The sequence below is a fragment of the Rhincodon typus genome, chromosome 5, assembly GCF_021869965.1.
Source record: "Rhincodon typus isolate 14 chromosome 5, sRhiTyp1.1, whole genome shotgun sequence".
Taxonomy (NCBI): Eukaryota; Metazoa; Chordata; class Chondrichthyes; order Orectolobiformes; family Rhincodontidae; genus Rhincodon; species Rhincodon typus.
The window spans coordinates 81,925,104-81,946,762 of NC_063336.1; the positions used below are offsets into that span (position 1 = coordinate 81,925,104).

The 21,659-nt window shown below is 40.5% G+C and overlaps 1 protein-coding gene across 5 annotated transcripts in view; it reads left to right on the forward strand.

Moving 5' to 3' along the window:
- dst (dystonin) overlaps window positions 1–21,659 on the forward strand; it is a 536,191-nt gene that overhangs the window by 416,281 nt on the left and 98,251 nt on the right. For all 5 annotated transcript variants that reach the window (XM_048596444.1, XM_048596445.1, XM_048596443.1 and 2 more), the window contains 8 exons: window positions 3,488–3,649; window positions 3,758–3,928; window positions 6,182–6,348; window positions 8,330–8,489; window positions 8,671–8,997; window positions 9,161–9,245; window positions 9,682–9,923; window positions 13,337–13,543. In XM_048596444.1, the coding sequence (XP_048452401.1) occupies window positions 3,488–3,649; window positions 3,758–3,928; window positions 6,182–6,348; window positions 8,330–8,489; window positions 8,671–8,997; window positions 9,161–9,245; window positions 9,682–9,923; window positions 13,337–13,543 (1,521 nt within the window). The remainder of the gene's footprint in view (window positions 1–3,487; window positions 3,650–3,757; window positions 3,929–6,181; window positions 6,349–8,329; window positions 8,490–8,670; window positions 8,998–9,160; window positions 9,246–9,681; window positions 9,924–13,336; window positions 13,544–21,659) is intronic.

Consider the following 21,659-nt stretch of genomic DNA (forward strand, 5'->3'; position numbering starts at 1 on the left):
GAATTGAACCCGGGTCCCTGGTGCTGTGAGGCAGCAGTGCTAACCATAGTGCCACCCCTTCAGCAATTCTACACCTTCTACAGCAATTCACCAAGGCTCATTCAAATACATCTTCCAAATAAATGGTGTCTACCACCAAGAAGAACAGGGGTAACAGATGCACGGAAACTCCACCAACTGCAAAACAGGCACCACCCTGATTTGGAACATTGTTACCATTTTGTCACTGTTGCTGGGTCAAAATCCTGCAACTCACTCCCTAACACCACTGCAGGAAGTTCCTGGGTTGCAAACAGGTTCCATTGTGGAGTCTGTTCTCAAGTTGGTTTGTACACAAGTTGGAACGCATTGCAGAACAACATAAAGGAGCCATTCATAAGTACAGGAAATGTCATGTCTCGGATTTTAAAATTACACCCCGCACCCCCCACCCCCAACAAATCATGGTCACGTTCATAAGTAAGAACATTGGTAAGTCAGACATCCATAATCCCTATGTATTGGTGTCCCTTCACTCCAAGGACTGCATGAGTTCAAGAAGGCAAGTCACCACCACTTTCTCCAGGGTAGTTAGGGATGGGCAATAAATGCTGGCCTAGCCACCAATACCAACATCCTGGCAATTGATTTTAAAAACCCATCAATAAATCTTTCCATTTCTCTCTCTCTCATTTCCTTCTTCATCTTTGCCTTAAATGCAACTTTGCTATTCACTAGAGCCATTCAAAAATGATAAGTTTCGAAAATGAGCTTTTGAAATAAAAGGACCCTCAGATGAATATTGTGTGTGTCATGGACAGCTATTCCACTTGATAGAGACTACCATGTTTTTAGCGAGTAAGTTCAAACACACACTGTTTTTAATTATTAGATCCATTATCCAAGCAAGCAAAGGTGAGCATGTTTTGGGATGCACAAATGAAGAGTTAATCTAAGCACAGTCCGAGACAGGCAAGCCAAAAGTAGTATCTGAAGCAAGTAAAGGGTGAAGATACATAACGCTGATGTAATGTGGAAAAATAGTTTATAATGTGTTAAAGATAATTGCCTTTTGTAAAGTCTTTTCTGTTAGTCACATGCTAGCCATATTGGTCATGGTTTTGATGAGCAGTCTGGAATTGTTGAGGACCTAAACTAGCAGACAAGTTGCGTGACTTTAATTTTTAAGAGATTGTTTGGTTCAATTCCATAGTAAGACTTTAAAAAAGATAAACATTTGCGGAATTAATGGTAAGTTAGCTAGTTGGATTGAAAATAGTTTTGGCATTAGAAAGCAGCAAAGGGCACTGACTAAGATCCAGGAACAGATCTGTTCTGTGTTTCTTGCTGTATAGAGTATTCATAAATAATGTGAGTGACTAATTATAAATTTGCTGAGAGTGAACTGCAAAGCCATGTGAATCATGAAAAGATCAACTCATTTTTTCAGCTCCCCTGAATTCTTGGGTTGTGGGTTGGTGGGTGGATTTTAACAGGAATAAACAGAAGGTAATCCATCCATGTTCCATTAACAAAGGTGAAAAAAGGGAAGGAATTTAGAGCTGATGGAAAAAGTGTTCTCCATAAAATTAAGCTGTTAGTGAATGAAGTATATATTATTTAGATTATTAGTTAACTGCATTTAGCATACATTACCCCATGTGACTAATTCAGTCATCAAATGCGAACATGAGGCATTTTCAAAAGCAAAATACTGTGGATCCTGGAACTCTGAAATCAAAACTGAAACTGTTGGAATTCCTCTTCAGATCAAACATCAAATGGCAAAAGATGCAGAGTTAATGTTTCAGATCGTTGAACTTTCACCAGGCTTCCAAAAAGTTTGAAACATAATGGATTTTAAGCAAGTATGGAGGCAGGGAGGGTGGAGAGCAGTGGGGAAGGTTTGTGATAAGATGGACAACAGGAGAGATTGTATTACAAAAGGGGTGATGATGTCATAACAGGCCAAATAAGGAAACAAATGATGTGTTCAGAGGGAATGTTAAATGATAAAAGTAAATCATTACCAGCTCCTGTTCTCCAAAGGAAAAAAAATGGAACTGGTCGTTTTGTTCTGAAATTGTTGAAATAAATGTTGAGTTTGCAAGACTAGCAAGTATCTAATCAAAAGCTGAGGTGCTGTTCCTCAGTCTAACATTGAGCTTTGTTAGTGCAAGAGGCAAAGAACACGGAGGTGAGAGAGGACATGGAGCAGAAAATTAACAAGTGAATAAATGACAAGATTATGGAACTCTGTGTTGCAAAAGGCAGTTCACTGAATAGAACTTGACACAGCATTTGATTGACACAGCAAAGATTGAAAAATTATCATCCTTTGGGTCTTTGAAATTGAGGAAATTAGCCCATTTTAACAACAATTTACCTGGTATGTTCTTTAACCTAGATGGTGCATTGACAGCTTGTATGAACGTCATATAAACACTGTTGGGAATCCCTATCATATTTTCACCTGTAGAATAGCAGATCGAGGAGATTTAATGTTGCTTGAAATTTGAACAATATCTGTTTTGGAATAGGACTGACATTCCCAGTTATACTGAACAATATGGGATTGGATTGATGAAGTTTTGCTTGTGGTGATGGAAGTAACTTTAATACCCCTTCGTAAGGACTGAGGTTTGGTTCAGGGTAGGGTGGAGGGGAAGGCCCAGGGATTTTAGTCTTTGGTTGATCATCTACTTCTGGAGTTTTAGAAGGAAGGCAGTCCATCGAATTGTACAGGATCTGTGGAGCAGATGATGCCTGATCCTGAAGGACCCCTAAAGAACAACAGAAAAAAGGAAAATTTGAGACAGTGGCTAACAATCTGCTTTATCATGGTTTGGTAGTGCAGACCAATGTAATCAAGCTGAATTTTATTCTGAATAGAAGTTTAATGTACCATGTAAGTTCCTCATTCATTTTGCTAAATATTCTGTTTTGGTGTTGGCTTAGGAGCTGTTTTTGAACTCTGTATTTTCTAGCACAGAGGACTAAACATTAATTGGATTCAATGTCCATCAAAGATTTTGATTCTTTTTGAGCACAATAATGCTGAAAAATAATTAGTTTGAGGTTGACTTAAATTGAAAAAATTCTGCCGTTAAAATTTGTGAAGATAAAATCTTTTGGGTTTTCTCCTAACTCATTTATTCATCACTGTGTAAACTTAGTTTTATGATATCAGAAGAGGTATTAATATGGTTTAGACAGCACCTTTGTTCTTGACGTGTACGGCTCTGGTAAGTGATTAGTACCATTTATCTGAACTGGATGGATCTATGAAATAACCGTTGACACTGTAAATCAGACGATGGTATCACAAATAGTTGACACAAAAATCATTTAAGGTAGGACTTCACTTTCATTTTATATATTTGGCACTAGACCACCCCTATATTTAGTGTTTGTATTGCTATTTATGGAATGGCATTAGAATCACAAACTGAATTAAATTAAACAGTTAGGTATATTGTAATTCTCTCTGTTCATTTTCTAACTACAGGTATTTCAAAAGGAAGAAATTGAACCTCTTCAGACTGTGCTCCAAGAGGTGAATCGCCTTGGACAAGGACTGATCCAGAGTGCAGCTAAAAATACCAACATCCAGACCTTGGAGCACAACCTTGAAGAAGCAAATACACGATGGAATACTCTAACAACAAAGGTTGGTCTTCTTTCTTTCTTGGTCCCATCTCTTCACTGTTTAATAGGTAGCCCACCGCCAGCAATGTCAGTCTCCAGTTAATTGGGATAGTCTACTCTGTTTTTATAGGTTGCAGAACGAGCTGCCAAGCTGCACGAAGCTCTGTTGCACTGTGGGCGGTTTCAGGATGCGCTCGAATCATTGCTCAGTTGGTTAATGGACACAGAGGAGCTCGTAGCCAACCAAAAGCCATCATCAGCTGAGTTCAAAGTAGTTAAGGCTCAAATTCAAGAACAGAAAGTAAGTCGGCAATTCTTTGTAAAATGTCAATTTGTACAAAGCCCCTAGAGATGATTGGCATTTTAAGTAAGCATTTTCTTTTATTCAAGTATTGACATCAGAAGACTTTTTTCAATTTAGTCTATTTTCTAATCAACCTGCTCAGTGATGTTATTACACACCTCTGCAACAGGTGGGACTTGAACACAGGCCTTCCTGGCTCAAAAGTAGAGATACTACTGCTGTGCCACAAGAGAAGGCCACTTTTTAACTCAGGTGGGGTCCGTGGTGAGGGGAGGAAGGGGAAATGGGATGCTCCAACAGGTGGTTCATTGTTCCTCCCTAGTCCACTGCTGCCTCATGCCTGCAACCCACACAAGACAGCTGCCTATGGTTGCTTGGGTGGCAAGAGGAACGGCCTGCAGCCGGGGCAGAGGATAGGACCATGATCAAGTGGAGAGGAGCTGACCATGCCAGTGCTCTCTATTCCTCCAGGTGCACGTTAAGATTTCTTGTAAATTATGTTAGGCGCTTGTAGTCATTTTATAAACTGGTATCATTATAGAGCTGCTGGGGTTGGTTCTGCAGGGACCTCCCAAATACTGCAGACTCGGAAGCTAAACAAACTGATGAGTGAGAAAGGAATAGAAGGTTGCATTGACATGAGCAGATATCAACAGTGAAGATGTAAAGATGGATAGGGTTGAAGCTTATGTGGAGCATAGATTTCTGAATGAGCTGCTAACGTGCTGTTTACTTATATATCTGTATTTTTATTAGATTTAGAGCTATGCAATTCAGGCATGAGAGTTAATTTGAGTCAACAGGTCAACCAACAATGGGTGGTATTGTAAGAAAATAATACTGTATTTGAGTGACTCTTTCTCAAGGTATTTTATGTCAGTGAGGGTTGTAAATTCTTGTCACCAGAGAATCTTGCAGTGAAAGAATTAGTCTGTTTTCATCAATGCATATTTATGTTGCATTGAGGTGGTGAAGGTCAGTGCATGTGGAAGCAACAGGGCAGAAGAGTAGTTTGTTTTAGGGAGTGGGACGTGAAGACTATTTTATTTGTGGGGGTCAGAGTTGAAGGACAGCTTACATCAGGGGAAAAGGGGCCGTTTGTATTGTAAAGTGTGAAAAGCTGGTTTCATGGGAAGGAGGAAGATTGGGACAGTTTGTGGGGGAGGGGGTTTTGGGACAGGGGGAGTTATGTGAGGAAGGGGCAAAGGAGCAATTTCACTTGTCTATTTTTCCCAGTACTGAAAAATTTTATCTGAAGTTGGAGCCTTGAACATGGAGCAGGCCGAGGGCAGTGGCGATGACATATGTTACTGACTCCTTGTCCAGGTGTTGGATGTGTCAACACATCAGGAACCTTATGCTTAAAGCCAGATGTGCTAGAAAATGGATTTTTAGACACCAACTGTAAAGACCAGTTAATGACTCACGGCTGTAAATTACTCTGAGTAGAATGGGTTGTGATTACGTACTACTTTGATGTTAGCCACCAACGCTGAAAACAGAATAACTTCTCTAGATGCCGGTGAATCATTAATTATAATAAAGAAGGAGCCCATTCAGCCCATTATGCCTGCAGTGGATTCAATTACCCACATTTCGACACCCCCACTCTTTCTCTATAACATACTTCAGCCATATTTTCCCATTCAAATATTTATCCAACTACTTTTGAAGGTTATTATTGAATCTGCTTCCATCGCCCACTCAGGCAGTGGGTTTTAGTTTGGAACCTGTTCAAATACAAATCCTGTTGGCCAATTAGAAAGATAGATGAATATCTGTCTCAGAGTTGGACAGCACAGATTTCTATTCTCACTTTATATAAGCATAGTAAATAGGAGCAAGAATAGGCCATTGAGCTCCGTAAGCCGACTTCACCATTCAAATAGATCACAGCTGCTCTTCTGCCTCGACTTCACTTTCCTAAAGTATTCTCAGATTCCACGATACCTTCCATGTCTAGAAATCCATTGATCTCTATCTTGGTCAGACTCAATGGCTGAACCTGGAGAGCCCTCTGTGGTAGCCAATTAGAGATTTACCACTATATAAGTAAATAAATGCCTCCTCTTCTTAGTCGTAAATGGCATACCCATTAAACTGAGTCTGTGTTCCCTGACTCCATGCCCTCAGCCTGCATCTACCCTGTCGAGCCCTGTAAAAATTTTGTAAGTTTCGTTGAGAATGAGTAGCAAGATTTGAGTAATCTGTGCATCACGATTTTGATGTTAAATGTTTGTTCCAATGAAGCTTCTTCAACATTTGCTGGATGATCGCAAACCAACTGTGGAAATGATCAAAAAGGAAGGGGAGAAGATTGCTGGGTTGGCTGATTCGACAGATCGAGAGAAGACCCTGAATCAGCTGCAAGGCCTGAGTCGTCGATGGAATTCCCTGCTGACCAAGGCTGAAGACAGGTACAGAGGAGTTTGTGGCTGTGCAGCCACTGGGCAACATAGGGGAAAGTTGGAGGTCATTCAATCTCTCTTGCAGATTATGGCAATCACTGGGTCTTGGTCGATCCAAATCTTGGCCCTTTGCACCCACCTTGATTCCCTAACCCATATGCTGTTTGGCTAGCAAAGATCCATTGACCTCAGGTTTAAAATTATTAACTGAACTAACATTTACTGCTTTTTGTTCAAGAGAGTTCCTTAGTTCTCAAATTGTTTCCATGAAGAGCTATATTTTGACTTTTCCCCTGAATGGTTTAGCTCAAAGTTTAAGTTCTACATTCTTCTACAGTCTTCTGTGTTGATTCCATTGAAAATCCTGAAATACCCAACAAGCCACCCTTTAACTTCTCCATATTCCAAGTATTGCAAGCCTAGTTTGTGTAATTCCACTTCATATTTAAACCTTAAATGTTTGTTAGTGTTTTGGTCAACTTGTGTCACGCTCTATTCAGAACCAATGTAGTATTTCCCAGGAACAGTGTCTAGGGCTTTACATCCATATACTACAGAGGTGATCTGACAAGGAGAGTGTGTGAATGTAATAAAACATCCTCTGCTTTATAATCAACTTTTAGAGACTCGTATTCTGTTAATCATTTTGATTATATTTTGAATACTTATTGTTCGTACATGAAACCCAACATCTCTTTGCATCTCCACTGTTTGTAGCTTGTCATTACTTAAAAGAAATCACAATTCACAAGCTGGAAAACTTACAATATATGAGCAAAAATATGCGTGTTGTGTAAATCATTATTGTTAATGAATAGGCATAATTATAATGGACTGAAGTGATTGCAAAGGCTTCATTTCAGATTTTAATTATTTCTGATGTAACATATTGTCAAAGATAAGCCAGTGGTTAATTGTCCACTATAACCTGACGATTTTTTCTGTAAATTCTTTCAGTATCACAGTATCTGGCATCTTTCTTTTCAAGTAGTGATTGTTTTCTTTGCAGCTTCTCAAAGAAAAAATATAATGTATAGAACTTCAAGCGGTGAGAGAGAGAATATAAATCAAAAATGTCACTTCTATGAATGAAATATAAACTTGTTTCTGCAGACACTGCTTGCTATTTTCAACAATTTTCTGTACTCATATGAAAAATCTTCTATCTCTTGATTTTAAAACAAATTTGCTGTTTTTATTTTACTTTTGTGTTTATTAGTTATACATTATTATCTGATTTCCTTGGCCGTAGTATCGTGCAACCCAATCATATAGATTGCACAGTGGGTGGTGATGGGTGAAACTGAGTGGATACACTCTTGTCATATCCTTTCGAGTTGCTCTGGTCATTACAAACCAATACAGCTTAGGAACAGGAGGAGGCTGTTCATCCCCTCCAACCTGTTCAATTATTCAATGATATCTTGGTTGATCTGCATCTTGAGTCCAAATTTGACAAGATGCAGCAGGTTTGGGTCTGTGTCATTTAGAAAAAAGACTTCTCATAAAATATATTGTTTAGAAGCCATTATACAGCTGTACCAGAAGCTGAATATATGGAGTTGGTCTACTTACCACATTAAGAGCAGTTTTGAAGCTGATATAGATGCTTAGAGAGAAGTTTGTTAAGTATTTCCTCAAAATTATTGAAGAGAACATTGACCAAAAATGCCAGAAGTTGGCACACATGGATTTTGGGTTTTTGGATGCTTCAATTTCACAAGCTGCATGGGGGATCTCCCTTGTATTGTGGTCAACAAGTATCCATCGGCCAACATTACAAAAACAAGATGGAACATTTATTGTCACGTTACTGCTTGGGAGACCTTGCTGTGCATAAACTGATTGTCACGTTTCCTACATTATAACAACGACTGCACTTCAGAAAAGTAGTTCATTGGTTTGTTCATTGTTATGTTTTGAAGTTTTGAAAGATGTTAAAATAATTGTGAGTCTTACTTATTATTGAGGTCTCCTGCCCTTTCTACAGGCAGCGGCAGTTGGAAGCCATCTTGGTGGTGGCTCAGCAGTTCCATGATACTGTGGAACCTTTGATTGAATGGCTTTCTGCTGCTGAGAAGAAAGTTGCAAACTCTGAACCTATTGGCACTCAAACTGCTAGACTACAAGAACAGATCTCCCAGCATAAAGTGAGTTCAAGCCAGTTGTGTGCTTTATCCTTCCATCCCTTTTAAGTTACAACTTCACACATTCATTATTTTGTTGTGTTTGTGGGTGAAGGTGGTACTTTCTGTTACCGTAGTCCTTTCGTTCTGCCTCAGTTTATTTTTCCACAGTTTCTTTTCTCATTTATTTGTACACCTTGTGTAGGCCATGGAAGATGATGTCGTCAGTCATGGCAAACAGTTGCACCAGGCCATCAGCATTGGCCAGTTGCTAAAGACTATGAGTTCCAGAGATGATAAAGACATCGTGCAGGGAAGGCTGGATTCTGCCCAGACACGGTACATTGAGATCCAGGACAGGTGTGGCCGCAAAGCTGCCCTGATCCAGCAGGCCCTGTCCAATGCCTGGATTTTTGGGGAGGAGGAGGTGGAGGTTCTGAACTGGTTGGCTGAAGTGCAGGACAAACTCAACAATGCAGCCATTCAAGACTACAATCCTGATCATCTTCACAAACAGCATTCTGAACATCTGGTACCTTTTTTTGTTATGATTTAATTTTCATTTCTACATTCTTTTAAAGTTTAATTTTCCTCCTGTGCCCTTTTTCATTTTGATTGAGTCAGAATGTTGCTGGAAACTCTGGATTTTCTACTTCTAACAATTTCCATTATCCAAACCTGTTCTACAATAACAGATGCTTCATGAAGACATCATGCTTCGTAAACAGCATGTCGATCAGGCCATTAAGAACGGATTAGCTCTCCTGAAACAGACAACAGGTAAGCAGTTGGGCTAAACAGAGCAGTGTGTGCAGGCATTGATTTAGGGAAATGTTAAAATGTTTGGCGACCTGGGAACAAGCACAGGGATGAAGAGAAGCTGGTGGAAGTTAGGAAACTGGGGACAGAGATTTGGCTGGCATGTTGTAATACTGACCAGTCGTTGTGGGGATGGTGCAATGGAGTGGCAAAGTGGGCCAACAACCTGGCACAATTTCTGCAGCACCAATGTACTCGCAGGCTATAAAATGCATTGAGATATTCAGAGGTTGTGGAAGGTGATTTATAAATGCAAACCTCAAAGTTAGGAGATTGTATGAATAAGCAGCTGATTGGCTGCCAAAAGAATCTGAAATTATTTTGCTCCTTGCTTGTAACTGCATATTAGTTCACACAATACTTAGAGCATTTTAACTTTCTGTTTTTTCTTTTGTAGGGGATGAAGTTATAATTATTCAGGAAAGGCTAGATGGCATCAAAGCACGCTACGCTGAAATTACCACTACCAGCGGTAAAGTCTTGAAGACCCTAGAACAGGCCCTCCAACTGGCCACTAAGTTTCAGTCTGCTCATGAGGTGTTAACTACCTGGCTCGAGAAGGTGGAGGCTGAACTGACTACATATGCTTCCGAGGTTCTTGCAGGAGAACAGCTAGCTCAAGCACAGAAGAGACAGAAAGTTAGTGGTTATTCACATTGTAACTTCTGTGCACGTGGATATATGACTTAGTCTGTGATACATCTAGTATTTTTTTTGGTCTCAACATATTTTGTTCCTCATTATTTCAGCTTCCACATAAACGGAAGTTTTTCTATCATGTTAATGTTTGTGTTTATGAGTTGCGGGTGTTTGTGTGCATGTAATTTGTATGTACTTTCCATCATGTCAGTGTGTGTGTTTGATTTAATGTGTGTGCGTGCATTAGTTTGAGGGGCAAAGCTGTTGATATGATTTACATGGTCCTTCTAAAGGCATTTAAAACAGTGCCACACAATAGATTTGTGGACAAAGATATACCTCATGGAATATATAGGACAATAGCAACATGGACATGGATTGGCTAATTCACAGGGAAAAGAGCATACTGGTTAATGGATGTTTTTCAGACTGGAGGAAGGTTCACAGTAGCGATTTCAGGGGTCATTAACAGGACCCTTCCTTTTCCTAATACATACTCATGACCTTCGTGTTTGCAGATGATGCAAAACTTGGAAGCATTGCAAACTGAGGAGGAGAATGTAGAACATCAAAAGGAGTTAGTGGAATGGCAGACAACTGCTTGATGAAGCTAATTAATTTTGGTTGGAAGAACCTGGCCTGTTTCCACACTGAATGGATTCTGTCCTAGCTTGAAGAGACCATTTACGATAAAGGGTACATTTCTAAAAGGGGCTGCAGGAGCAACCCATGTATATATGTGCAGTAGTCAATGAAGAATTGAAGGCAGAACAGATTGAGAAAGAGGTTAGTTAAGCATTCAAGGCCCCAGGCTTTATTAACAGGGCCATGGTGTACAGGAGCAAGGAGGTGATATTGAACTTGTGGTAGTCACTAGTTTGGCCTTAGCTCAAGTACTGTATGTGCTTCTGGGCACCACAGTTTAGGAAAGATGTGATGTGTCAGAGAGAGTGCAGAAGAGATTTACCAGAATGATTCCAGAGATGAGGAACTTCGGTTTTGAAGATGGATTAGAGAAGTTAAGACTGTTTTCTTTGGAGAAGGTGAAGGCTGAGAGGCAATCTGGTTGAGTAGCACACAATTATGAGGGTTCTGGACAGGCTAAATAGGAAAAGGCTGCACTCACTTATGAAAGGATCAAGAACGAGAGGGCACAGATTTAAAGTAACTGTCCAAAGAAGCAAAGCAAGATGAGGAAAAACTTGGTCATGCAGCAAATTGTTAAAGTTAAGAATTCATTGCCTGAGAGTTTGATGGAGGCATGTTCAATCCAAGCATTTAAAAGTAACTGAGATTGTTATCTGAAAAGGAAAGGTTACAGGTAAAATGGAGGAGAATGCCACAAGGAGAATTCCTCATTTAGAAAGCCATGCAGATATGATGGGCTAAATGGCCTCCTTCTGCTCTGTAACGATTGTGATTCAATTATTTACAAATTTGATAGTTTCATCATGTCAACAGGTTTGTATGTTAATGTATGTGTATTCTTGTGTGTTCATGTTAGGGTGTATCAGTATGTTCTAATGAATCTGTGCTCATGACCATGAGTGTTGCTGTATCCATGCTTGCTCATGTGTGTTTGCTGTTTCAGTAAATTACTGTCTTAAGTTGCTTTGTTGTGGATATATTAGATTGTGCAGCAATGCCAATAAAAGGGGTGGTGTTTGAATCAACTGGACGAACAGTTTCCATGTGAGGGATTGATTTGTTGGTTTACTTTGTGAAATCTCACACTTCAATAGTTGGATGAACAGTGTCCGTACAATGTCAGGAAATCACTCAAGCAGACCTTTGTTCGACCGCTCCCTGTGTTTCTAGCTTGGGTGTTGCTGACTCCGACAGCCTGTAAGATGGAGACCCATGTTTTCATTGTTTCCAGCAGCTGCTCTGGGGAGGCATAATAGGCCTTGATGCTTTTGAAAAGATAGAGTTCATCTCTGTATTGAAGACCATTGTCTGTAGGTCATTAAAACAGAGAAACACTGTTCTCATTGATATATCATCAGTGTGAAAAATAATTAATGAAACAAAATCTCAATTTTATCAGAAGCTTATTAGCAGGAATTTTGTAAAATCATCACAGTTGGGCATCTTTAAAAATATGTCTTTCATTGCTTTTTGAAGAGGATAAACAGCACTTAGTGTACTCCATTTATTGACTGTTATTTTGGCTTACATTTTACTTACTGAATTAAGGACATTTCAGTCATTAGCTCCCCGTCGGTTATTTTCTTCTTCAAGAGTGCTGTATTGGTGGAATTGCTAATTCTCTTGTAAACCGCACCTTGAGAACACAATAAGGGCCATTATGAGGGTCAAGAAGAGTAACATCCTGGAAACATCAATGTACCAAAATTTCTCTTACAAGACTGATTGAGAACAATTTTATGTCCAATCAGGAGACAGTCCAATTTTGATGCAATGCTGATTTTATACCCTCCCCCATTTTGAAGGTAACAGAACATAAAATTAGAGAGTGGGTGTAAAATTAGGGAAATTAGGCTGTCTGAAATAAATCATCTTTTAGATGGTTAAGCAATGAACAATTCTGCAGCTTCATTACAAGGTGGGAATTATGATTAGTAATAGGTTCAATCTTTAATTAATGGAGTTATACTACATTAATAATGATTAATGGGGCAAACTGTGGCTCGGGGCAATAACAAGTCAGCAGCTCATTTTATATCTTAATTCTCTTGAACTTAAATGTGGAGAGAGATGTAAGATGGCCTGATGACTTACATATCTCCAAATTTACAGTATTGCTCAAAGTCAGGGTCTACTTTAAGCACAGATTACGTTATTTGGTTTTAGTCTTGTATATAATATTGAAAATGCTGTCTATTTCACATAAGAGCAGTATTCTCTTTAAAATTTGCTTTTAGCACACTAGTCTGAACTTTTAAAATAACTGCTTAACCCTCATTCAAATGATGTCAAAAGTATTCTTGCATTCCTTGTCACATTTTCTCTCCAGAATTTTAATCTGATTTCTATTTTGTTGCCTGACAGCCTAATAACAGAAACCTAGACTGACATAGTAAAGGATGGTATTAACCTTACTCATGGGTCATGAAACCCACTACATCATTCAGAACATTTTACACCGACTGTCTAATTTTACATTGCATTATCTTCAAAATGGGGGAGGGTATAGAATCAGCATTTCACCAAGGTTGGACTGCTTCCTGATTGGTGGGTTGAGTTAACCTGTGGGACACAGTTTGTACAGATTGTGTTCCAAAGGGTTTCATAGGGAGATTGCACTAAGTCTGGCCAATCTTGAGAGAGGAAGGGGAAACATGGTTACTCATTACAATGAAATGGTTTCTTTCATTTATCGTAGGCAGTGTAACAATTCATTAAATCCAACAAGTTGTGTGATGAGGTATCTCTCTCGTTCTCATACCCAGGAGCTGAGGAAAGAGATGATGGAGCACAGGGTAAGCCTGGACACAGTTAATGAGGTTAGCAGTGCTTTATTGGAGTTGGTCCCATGGAGAGCGAGAGAAGGACTTGATAAGCTGGTGTCTGATGACAACGAGCGTTACAGATTTGTGAGCGACACTATAGCACAGAAGGTGGAAGAAATAGATGCTGCTATACAAAGATCTCAGCAGGTATGTCATACTCTGTCCTATGTTACACCACTGAAGATGCATGTAATTATGCAAGAAGTGCTGCCATCTCATTATTCTCTTGTGACAAAGGGGCTTTTGGAAAAGGTTTAAAGATGCACAGCTTGATGTTGCTTGTGGCATGTGAAAGCTGAAGCAGAGCTAAGTTGTTCATTGTTAAAGCCATCTGTCTGTTCCATCATTTGTTCTATTGGGGTTCTTACGAGCAGGAAATCCATCACACATGCTTTATGCAATATAAGTGACATTTAACTCACTGAAAGAAGTAACACTTAGAGTCATACAGCACGGAAACAGATCCTTCAGTCCAATTCCGTCCATGCTGACCAAGTTTCCCAAACTAAACTAGTCCCACTTGCCTGCATTTGGTGCATATCCCTTTAAATCTTTCTTATTCATGCACCTACCCAAATGTCTTCTAAATGTTTAAATTTTGCCTGCATATACCACTTCCTCTAGCAGTTCATTCCACATACAAACCACCCTCTGTGAAAAAGTTGCCCCTCAGGTTCCTTTTAAATCTCTCTCCTCTTGCGTTAAAAATATGCCCTCTGGTTTTGAACTCACCCACCCTAGCGAAAGAGACTTTCCTATTCACCTTATCTATGCCCCTCATGATTTTATAAACCTCTATAATTCACCCCTCAACCTCCTAAGCTCTAGTGAAAAAAATCCCAGCCTATCGCTATATCTGAAACCCTCCAGTCCCAGCAACATTGTGGTTAATCTCTTCTGAACCCTCTCCAATTTAATAATATCCTTCCTATAGCAGAGTGACCAGAATTGTATACTATTCCAAAAGTAGCTTCACCAACATCCTGTAAAACCTCAACATGATGTCCCAGCTCCAAAACTCAGCGGTTTGAGCAATGAAGAAAAGCATGCTAAATGCCTTCTTAACCATCCTGTCTACCTGTGATGCAACTTTCAAAGGACTATGTGCCTGAACCCCTAGGTCTCTCTGTTCAACGACACAACCCAGGGCCCTACCATTATCTGTAAAAGCCCTGCCCTTGTTTGTTTTACCAAAATAAAATACCTCAAGTTTATCCAAATTAAACTCCATCTGCCACGCCTCAGCCTATTGGCCCAGTTGATCAAGATCCCTTTGTAATCTTAGATAACCTTCTTCCCTATCAACTATACCACGAACTTTGATGTCATCCATAAACATACTAACGATGCCTCCTAAATTCTCATCCAGATGATTTATATATATATAACAAACAAAAGTGGACCCAGCACCGATCACTGCGGAACACTGCTGGACACAGTCCTCCAGATCAAGAAACAACCCTTCACCATCACCTTCTATCTCCTATTGTCAAGCCAATTTTGTATCCAATTGGCAAGCTGACCCTGAATCCCATGTGATCTGACTTTACTAATTAGTCTACCATGTGAAACCTAGTCCAAGATTTTACTAAAGTCCAGGTAAACAAAGTCTACTGCTGTGCTTTTTGGTCACATCCTCAAAACACTCAATCAAGATTGTGAGACATGACTTCCCACGCACAAAGCCATGCTTTCTATTCGTAATCAGTCCTGCCTGTCCAAATGTATGTAAGTCCTATCTCTCAGAGTCCCCTCTAGCAATTTACCCACCAGTGATAACAGACTCAGCGGCCTGTAGTTCCCAGCTTTCTCCTTACAGCCTTTCTTAAATAAAGACACAACGTTATCCACTCTCCAACTCTCCAGCACCTCTCCCATGGCTATAGATGATACAAATATCTCTGTTAGGGGCCCTGCACTCTCTTCCCTAACTTCCCACAATGTCCTGGGATACACTTGATCAGAAGCCGTCATCCCGGAATACTAGCCTAGGTTTCTGGATACTAGACCAGTGGCATTACCAGTGTGCTGCTTGCTCCCCAGAAATAAGCCTTAAAGGAAAAAAACACACAAAAAAAGCTTCACAACTACTAGAAGACAAAACTCAAAGCAAAATACTGAGATGAACAGTTTTACCCAAGGCATTAATCTAACTGTTGACAATTTTGCTCTGCATTCTCACTATTATGTTTCCCTCACCCAGTAAGTTTAATAGTCACTTTAATGATAAACAGATACTCACTATTTTCTGAGAGGACCCTACGAGCTGAACCTTGCTTAGGGCCAATTAACCTCTGGCATTGTGTAAGAACACATGTTAAAACCTCCACAGCATCCTTTAGGGTGCAGGTAAGTGCCTGAGCATTTCCCAGTTATTTCTAGCATTTCAAAATTGGTGTGCTATTTTTGTTTTTTAAAGAAATAGAATGTTTAAAAGGGATAATTAGCATTCAGTCATTAATGCTAATATGAGTTGAAGAACAAATTGTATTATTTTTTAACTCTGTGTGAGAATACCCTTTCAGAAGGACATCAAGGCCTTGGAGAAAGTTCAGATTTATTGGAATGGTACCAGGAAATGAGACTGTGCAGTTATGTGAGGACAGTAGAGAAACATGGGATTGATCTGCTTAGAGCAGGAAAGATTTAGGGAAAGTGCTCAAAATCATGAATGGCTTGAAGTTGTAGACATGCTCGCCGAGCCAGTGGGTTTGGTTGCAAACGTTTTGTCACCCTGCTAGTACTTCGGAAGTGCTACCGGAAGTAATACCAACCACCCCAGCAAACTGAAGCATATAAATAACAAGCAGGACAGAACACCAACGCTTCACCGGAGGCGCACTGACAATGTTACCTAGCAGGGTGACGAAACGTTTACAATCAAACGCACTGGCTCAGCAAGCATGTCTACAACTTCATCCACAACCTGAGCTACAAATCTTCTTGAAAACCTGAATGGTTTTGATGGAGTACATGAGGAGAGATTGTTTTCGTGTGATTGCATGGTCAGTAATCAGAGGACACAAATTTAAGATAACCCAGCTTCTAAAGGTCCCACCTTCCTTCCCCAGAATCAGTCCTAATACCTCACAAATCTGATGCCCTTACTCTTACACCAGCTTTCCAACCATGTTTAATTGCTCAATTCTCCTATTTCTATGCTCACAAGCATGTGAGACTTTGGGTAAGTATGACACTACTGCTTTAGGGGTCCTGCCCTCCAGTCTCCTACCTAGATCCCAGAAAACTGCTTTCAGAACCCTATCCCCATTCCTCCATAAGTCACTGTTACCAAAATGGCTATGATCTCTAGCTGATTCCCTTTCCTCAGAAGAGTGTAGCACAGTTGCTTCATAACATCCTTTACCCAGGCACCAGGAGGCCACATCCCATTCTAAAGTCATGTCAATAACTGCAGAAACACCTGTCTAATCCCCTAGCACTGTTGGTGTTCCTGTTTTCTTACCCTCCATACCTACCTATCGCTGTACAGTTTAGTTGCCTGTAGTGCCACAAACCTGGCTTTGGATGCACTGTCCTTAAGAACCATACCATCATCAGTATCCAAAATTGAATAGCAATTGGCAAGCAAGATAGACTAAGGGGTCTCCTGTATTGCCTGTCTGCATCTCTTAGACTGCCTGGTAATCAACCACTCCGTTGCTACCTTTCATGTTAACTGTTGCCTTATTTCTTATTTTTCTACTTATTCTATGAAGGTAATGTTTAACTTTTTAAACTTTGGTTCTTTCATTACTTTGTACCTAAGTTTTTTGTACTGAGGTACCTTTGTACCTAAGATGGCACCATGTGTGGTGACATTATACACTTTTCACTGTACTTCTGTACTTGAGTACACGTGACAATAAAATCTAAATCTAAATGTTTCTAACCAGGGGTGTAATCACTTCCTAAAACATGATATCCACGGTCCTCTGCCTCATGGATACATGACAGTGACTCAGGCTGCTGCTCAAGTTCCAAATCCCAAAGCTCAAGCTTGTAAGTCTGGTGACATTTCCCGCAGGTGAATTCATGTGGGTCATATGGTGTGTCCATAACTTCATACATAATGAAGGATATACACGCCACTTGACCAAGCTGACTTGCCATTGTGTAACTGTAAACACTATTTATTGCAATTAGAATAACAGAAAATTTAACAATACTCACCAAGCAGTTTCTTCCCGTGTGCCGAATTAAGTTCCACCTATGGGATGCTAAAAACAGGCACAGAAGAAAGAACCCCCACCCTCACCCTCTCCACCACCACCCTCATTCCTTTTCAGAACTTGCTGTAACTCAGACTCCTACTTTACACTCTGTACAGGCAGCACTGAGGGAAAGCATCTGTTTATGCTTCATGAAAATAACTGACAAACTTCAAAAAACCAGATTAAACTAACCACTAAATAACTAGCTGCAGTTTCTGTTAGAGCATGTATATCCCTGATTCAGGGTTGCAATCAAATTTGCCTTCCGTTAATGAATAATGTTTAGTTAATTGTAAATTGAAGGGAAAAACTTGACTGGAGAAAAAAAAATTGCCTTGAGACTCTTAACATTCACCAGCTCCCAGTACAGTCCCAGTTCCTGAGTCTGACATTCAACAAAATGTCTGTTTCTGGGCTCTAACATAAAGCACGAAACTTGAAAAAGCTATTTGCCCCATCCTCCTTTGTCCTTGATCATTGACTGGAAAATATATAAACAGGAGTAAAGTTGTTTTCAAAAATATGGAAGTGAGAAATACCTAAATTACCTTCTGTATTTGAACACTGTATCCTATCTATATTTCATAACCTGCACCTGAGATTTTACACTTCCAAATGTTATATGCTACATGTGCTTTGTTAAACAAGGCACTTCAGAAAGTCAGTCTTCATTTCAACTTAGCATTTCCAGTTTCGTTTGATGGTGATGTTTTACACATTTGTCAAAATGCCAGATTTCTTGTAATGTGAGCTATTGCTTTGATGTGCTTTGCTTTGAGGTAAGTATACTGTTGATAACACACTAAGGCTGGAATTCTCCTTCTGGCCTTCATTGACAATCAGTGGGGATGGGGAAAGTTCCGTTTGTTGTCTTACTTGAAATTGATGTTTCACTTCTTCAGTGGGATATTTATTTCCTGTCGTCCTACTATCAAAGCAAAAATTGCTGCAAGCTGACTAAAACCAGGGTTAGACTTGCGTTAGAATTGAAGAGCATTTTCTTTGGGTGCAGGGATTTTGATTCACAACCTGTCAGTGCCCGTGCTGATCAAGGTGGAAAGTTCATAAATTTTATGTATCCACTTTGTCTACATGATTGTTGTGTAGGGTCAGTTAGGTCCCACATCGATATTTGTCTCTTCATGCTGCCTCTACGCAGCAGAGGGGATGACAATAACGTTGCTGCATAGACCATGTGGTACAGGCAGCCTCACTTTCAAAGGCAGGCTGTATGTTAAAGTGAATCTGCAGCAAAATGTTGCTGCAGTGTAACTGATTATAAAATGTATACGAGGGCAAAGAGAGGGTTCCATGATAATGGATGGAGGCAGTGGTGGAGGAGTTGGACAGAAGGAGAGTAACAATGGGTGGGGGTTGAAGGTACTAGGCTCTTGAGGAAAACCCGCCAATGACAGTGGAAACAGGTGACCAGAAAGATTAGATCCATGGACCTGGCTGTGATACTCCAAGAATTCCATTAACCTGACAGGAGGTCCCACCACTTAATCTGTTACTCTCAGCTACCTGTTCATTTACTGGCTCTCCACATACATTGGAAGCTGGTATAGATTTAGGGTTGACATGTGGTCAGTCAGCTGCAGCCAGGCCTGGGGGTGGGCGATAATTTGGTTGCCAGTTCACTGGTATCCTTGATGTGGAAGAATGGAGAGGAGTGCTGAATGGACATGCACACGAACTGGGTGCTCTGGCTGATCAGCAAGGCAGCTTCCTGCCACTATCAAAGAGCATGCGGGAGTGAGGCTCCCAAGTTACCAGAGGGTGTGTTGTAGAACCTACCCTCTCTGCAACCTCTGTTCCAAATCGCTTTTGGCCTGCAGTTCCAGAGACACTGCCACTGCTCCTCCACATTTCACCTTTCACATGGACGGGTCACTTTCTCCTCTGTGAGTGAATTTGACAGAGCTCTGTAGAAAATGCAGGGACTGACCATGGCACACAGAAAAACACTTCAGAGTACTTCTAGATCATTTATAATAGCTAGCATCCCAAAATGAATGACCTTGCCTTTAAGCTGTGTGTGTGTCCCTTCATAGTATAGGGTCCACTTGCACTTCCATACTCGGTGTTCGCAAGGTGAACAGCTTTGAGGTTGCCTGAAATTTATTGGTCAAGTGTTGAATCATGGTGTCACATCAGCTGACACTCACTTCAGAACTATGAAGTTCCAGTTTGAGCTTCTCAACGGCTTAAGCACAAACCAAGGTTCATAGGTCATTTGACTAAAAGCAAAATACTGAGGCTGCTGGAATTCTGAAACAACAGAATGAATGCTAGAGAAACTCAGCAGGTCTGTGAAGAGGGAAACAGAGCCCAGTGTGACTTCTCCTCTTCAGAATGTAACTTTTGATTTTCTGAACTCCCTGAGGATTAATGAAACCACCAAGTAACCCCTGAATGCTCTTCGCTGAAATAACTTTTGCTCATATATGAGTGCTTGCATTAATAGTGGGCATTGTGGGTGTTGGCAGGTTCCATGTGCAAAGTGAAAATTTTATGTTGGAGCTACATGCTGTTGTTTTCTCAATTATAGCGATTGAGGAAGTGCGGTAGGGAATAAAGTTGCTCAGCTTTTAAGAGGGCATTCTCTTGAAGTAGTGTTTGACAAACATTTTCTGTTGAGAGCTCTTATCATGTTGATCAGATTGAATCCATGCCCATCTGTTAATCCAACATATGGTAAAACAATTCACTATGAACTGTTATAAAAATGGAATATTGTGTATGCTGGAAATCTGGGATGGAAAATAAAGTTCTGATGAAAGGTCACCAAGCTGAACTGTTAACTGTTTCTCTGTCCACAGATACTGCCTGGCATACTGAGTATTTCCAGCATTTTCTGTTTTTATTTCATCATGAGCTATAGTCAGTCATTTTAAAATGGGGAGGTGAAGAGGCAGTGGGTAAAGAATGTGTTCGGAAATGTTTTGTTTTAACATCTTCATCTAGAATCATAGAATCCCTACAGTGTTGTAACAGGCCCTTCGGCCCAACAAGTCCACACCGACCCTCGGAGCATCCCACCCACACCCCTCCCCCTGTAACCCACCTAATCTACACATCCTGAACACTGTGGGCAATTTAGCATGGCCAGTCCACCTAACCTGCACATCTTTGGACTGTAGGACGAAACCAGAGTACCCGGAGAAAATCTATGCAGACACAGGGAGAATGTGCAAACTCTACACAGTCGCCGAGGGTGGAATCGAACCTGGGCCCCTGGTGCTGTGAGGCAGCAGTGCTAGCCCATGAGCCACCGTGCTGCCCCTAAAAAGTGAGGGAGCTCATTGTCTCTGGGTAGTTTCGAACCACCAACCTTCCGGTTAACAGCTGACCAATTCCGCCATAGAATCTAAGTTCAGATTTTGCATTTGATTGAGTCTGTAGTGTGTGCAATTTCCTGATTGGACCATTGGTGAAATAAGGCAAACCAGAATTAGGGGAGGTGACAGACTGTTAACCTGGAGACCCACATAATTTCTAGGGACCCAGGTTTGCATCCTGCCATGAATTCTGAATTTAAAAAAAATCTGGGATTAAAAATCTAGTGACGAACATGAACCCACTGTCGATTGTCTTAAAAACTCATCTGGTTCACTAATGTCCTGTTGGGGAAGGAAACCACCATCTTTACCTGGTCTGGCCTACATGTGACTTCAGACCCACAGCAATGTATTTGACTCTTAACTGCCCTCTGGGTAATTAGGGATGGAAAATTAATGCTGCCAAGCTACCCTTATCCCATGGATGAAGAAAAATGGTATGGAATTCTCAACAGATTAAAGATTAACTCAAGGCCATGCATTTGAAGAAGTTGGCAAAAAATTGAAAGGAGAGATGAGAAATGTTTTCACTGGGAGTTGATGGGATCTGGAATGCTCTACGTGAGAAGGTGACGGAAGTTGATTCCATGAAAATTTGTGAAAGGGAGTTGGACAAATCCTTGAGGATGAGGGACCTGCAGGATTACAAACAAAACACAGTCATGAGAAATTGAGCATGAATGGTCTGCCACAAAACCCAAACAGGCA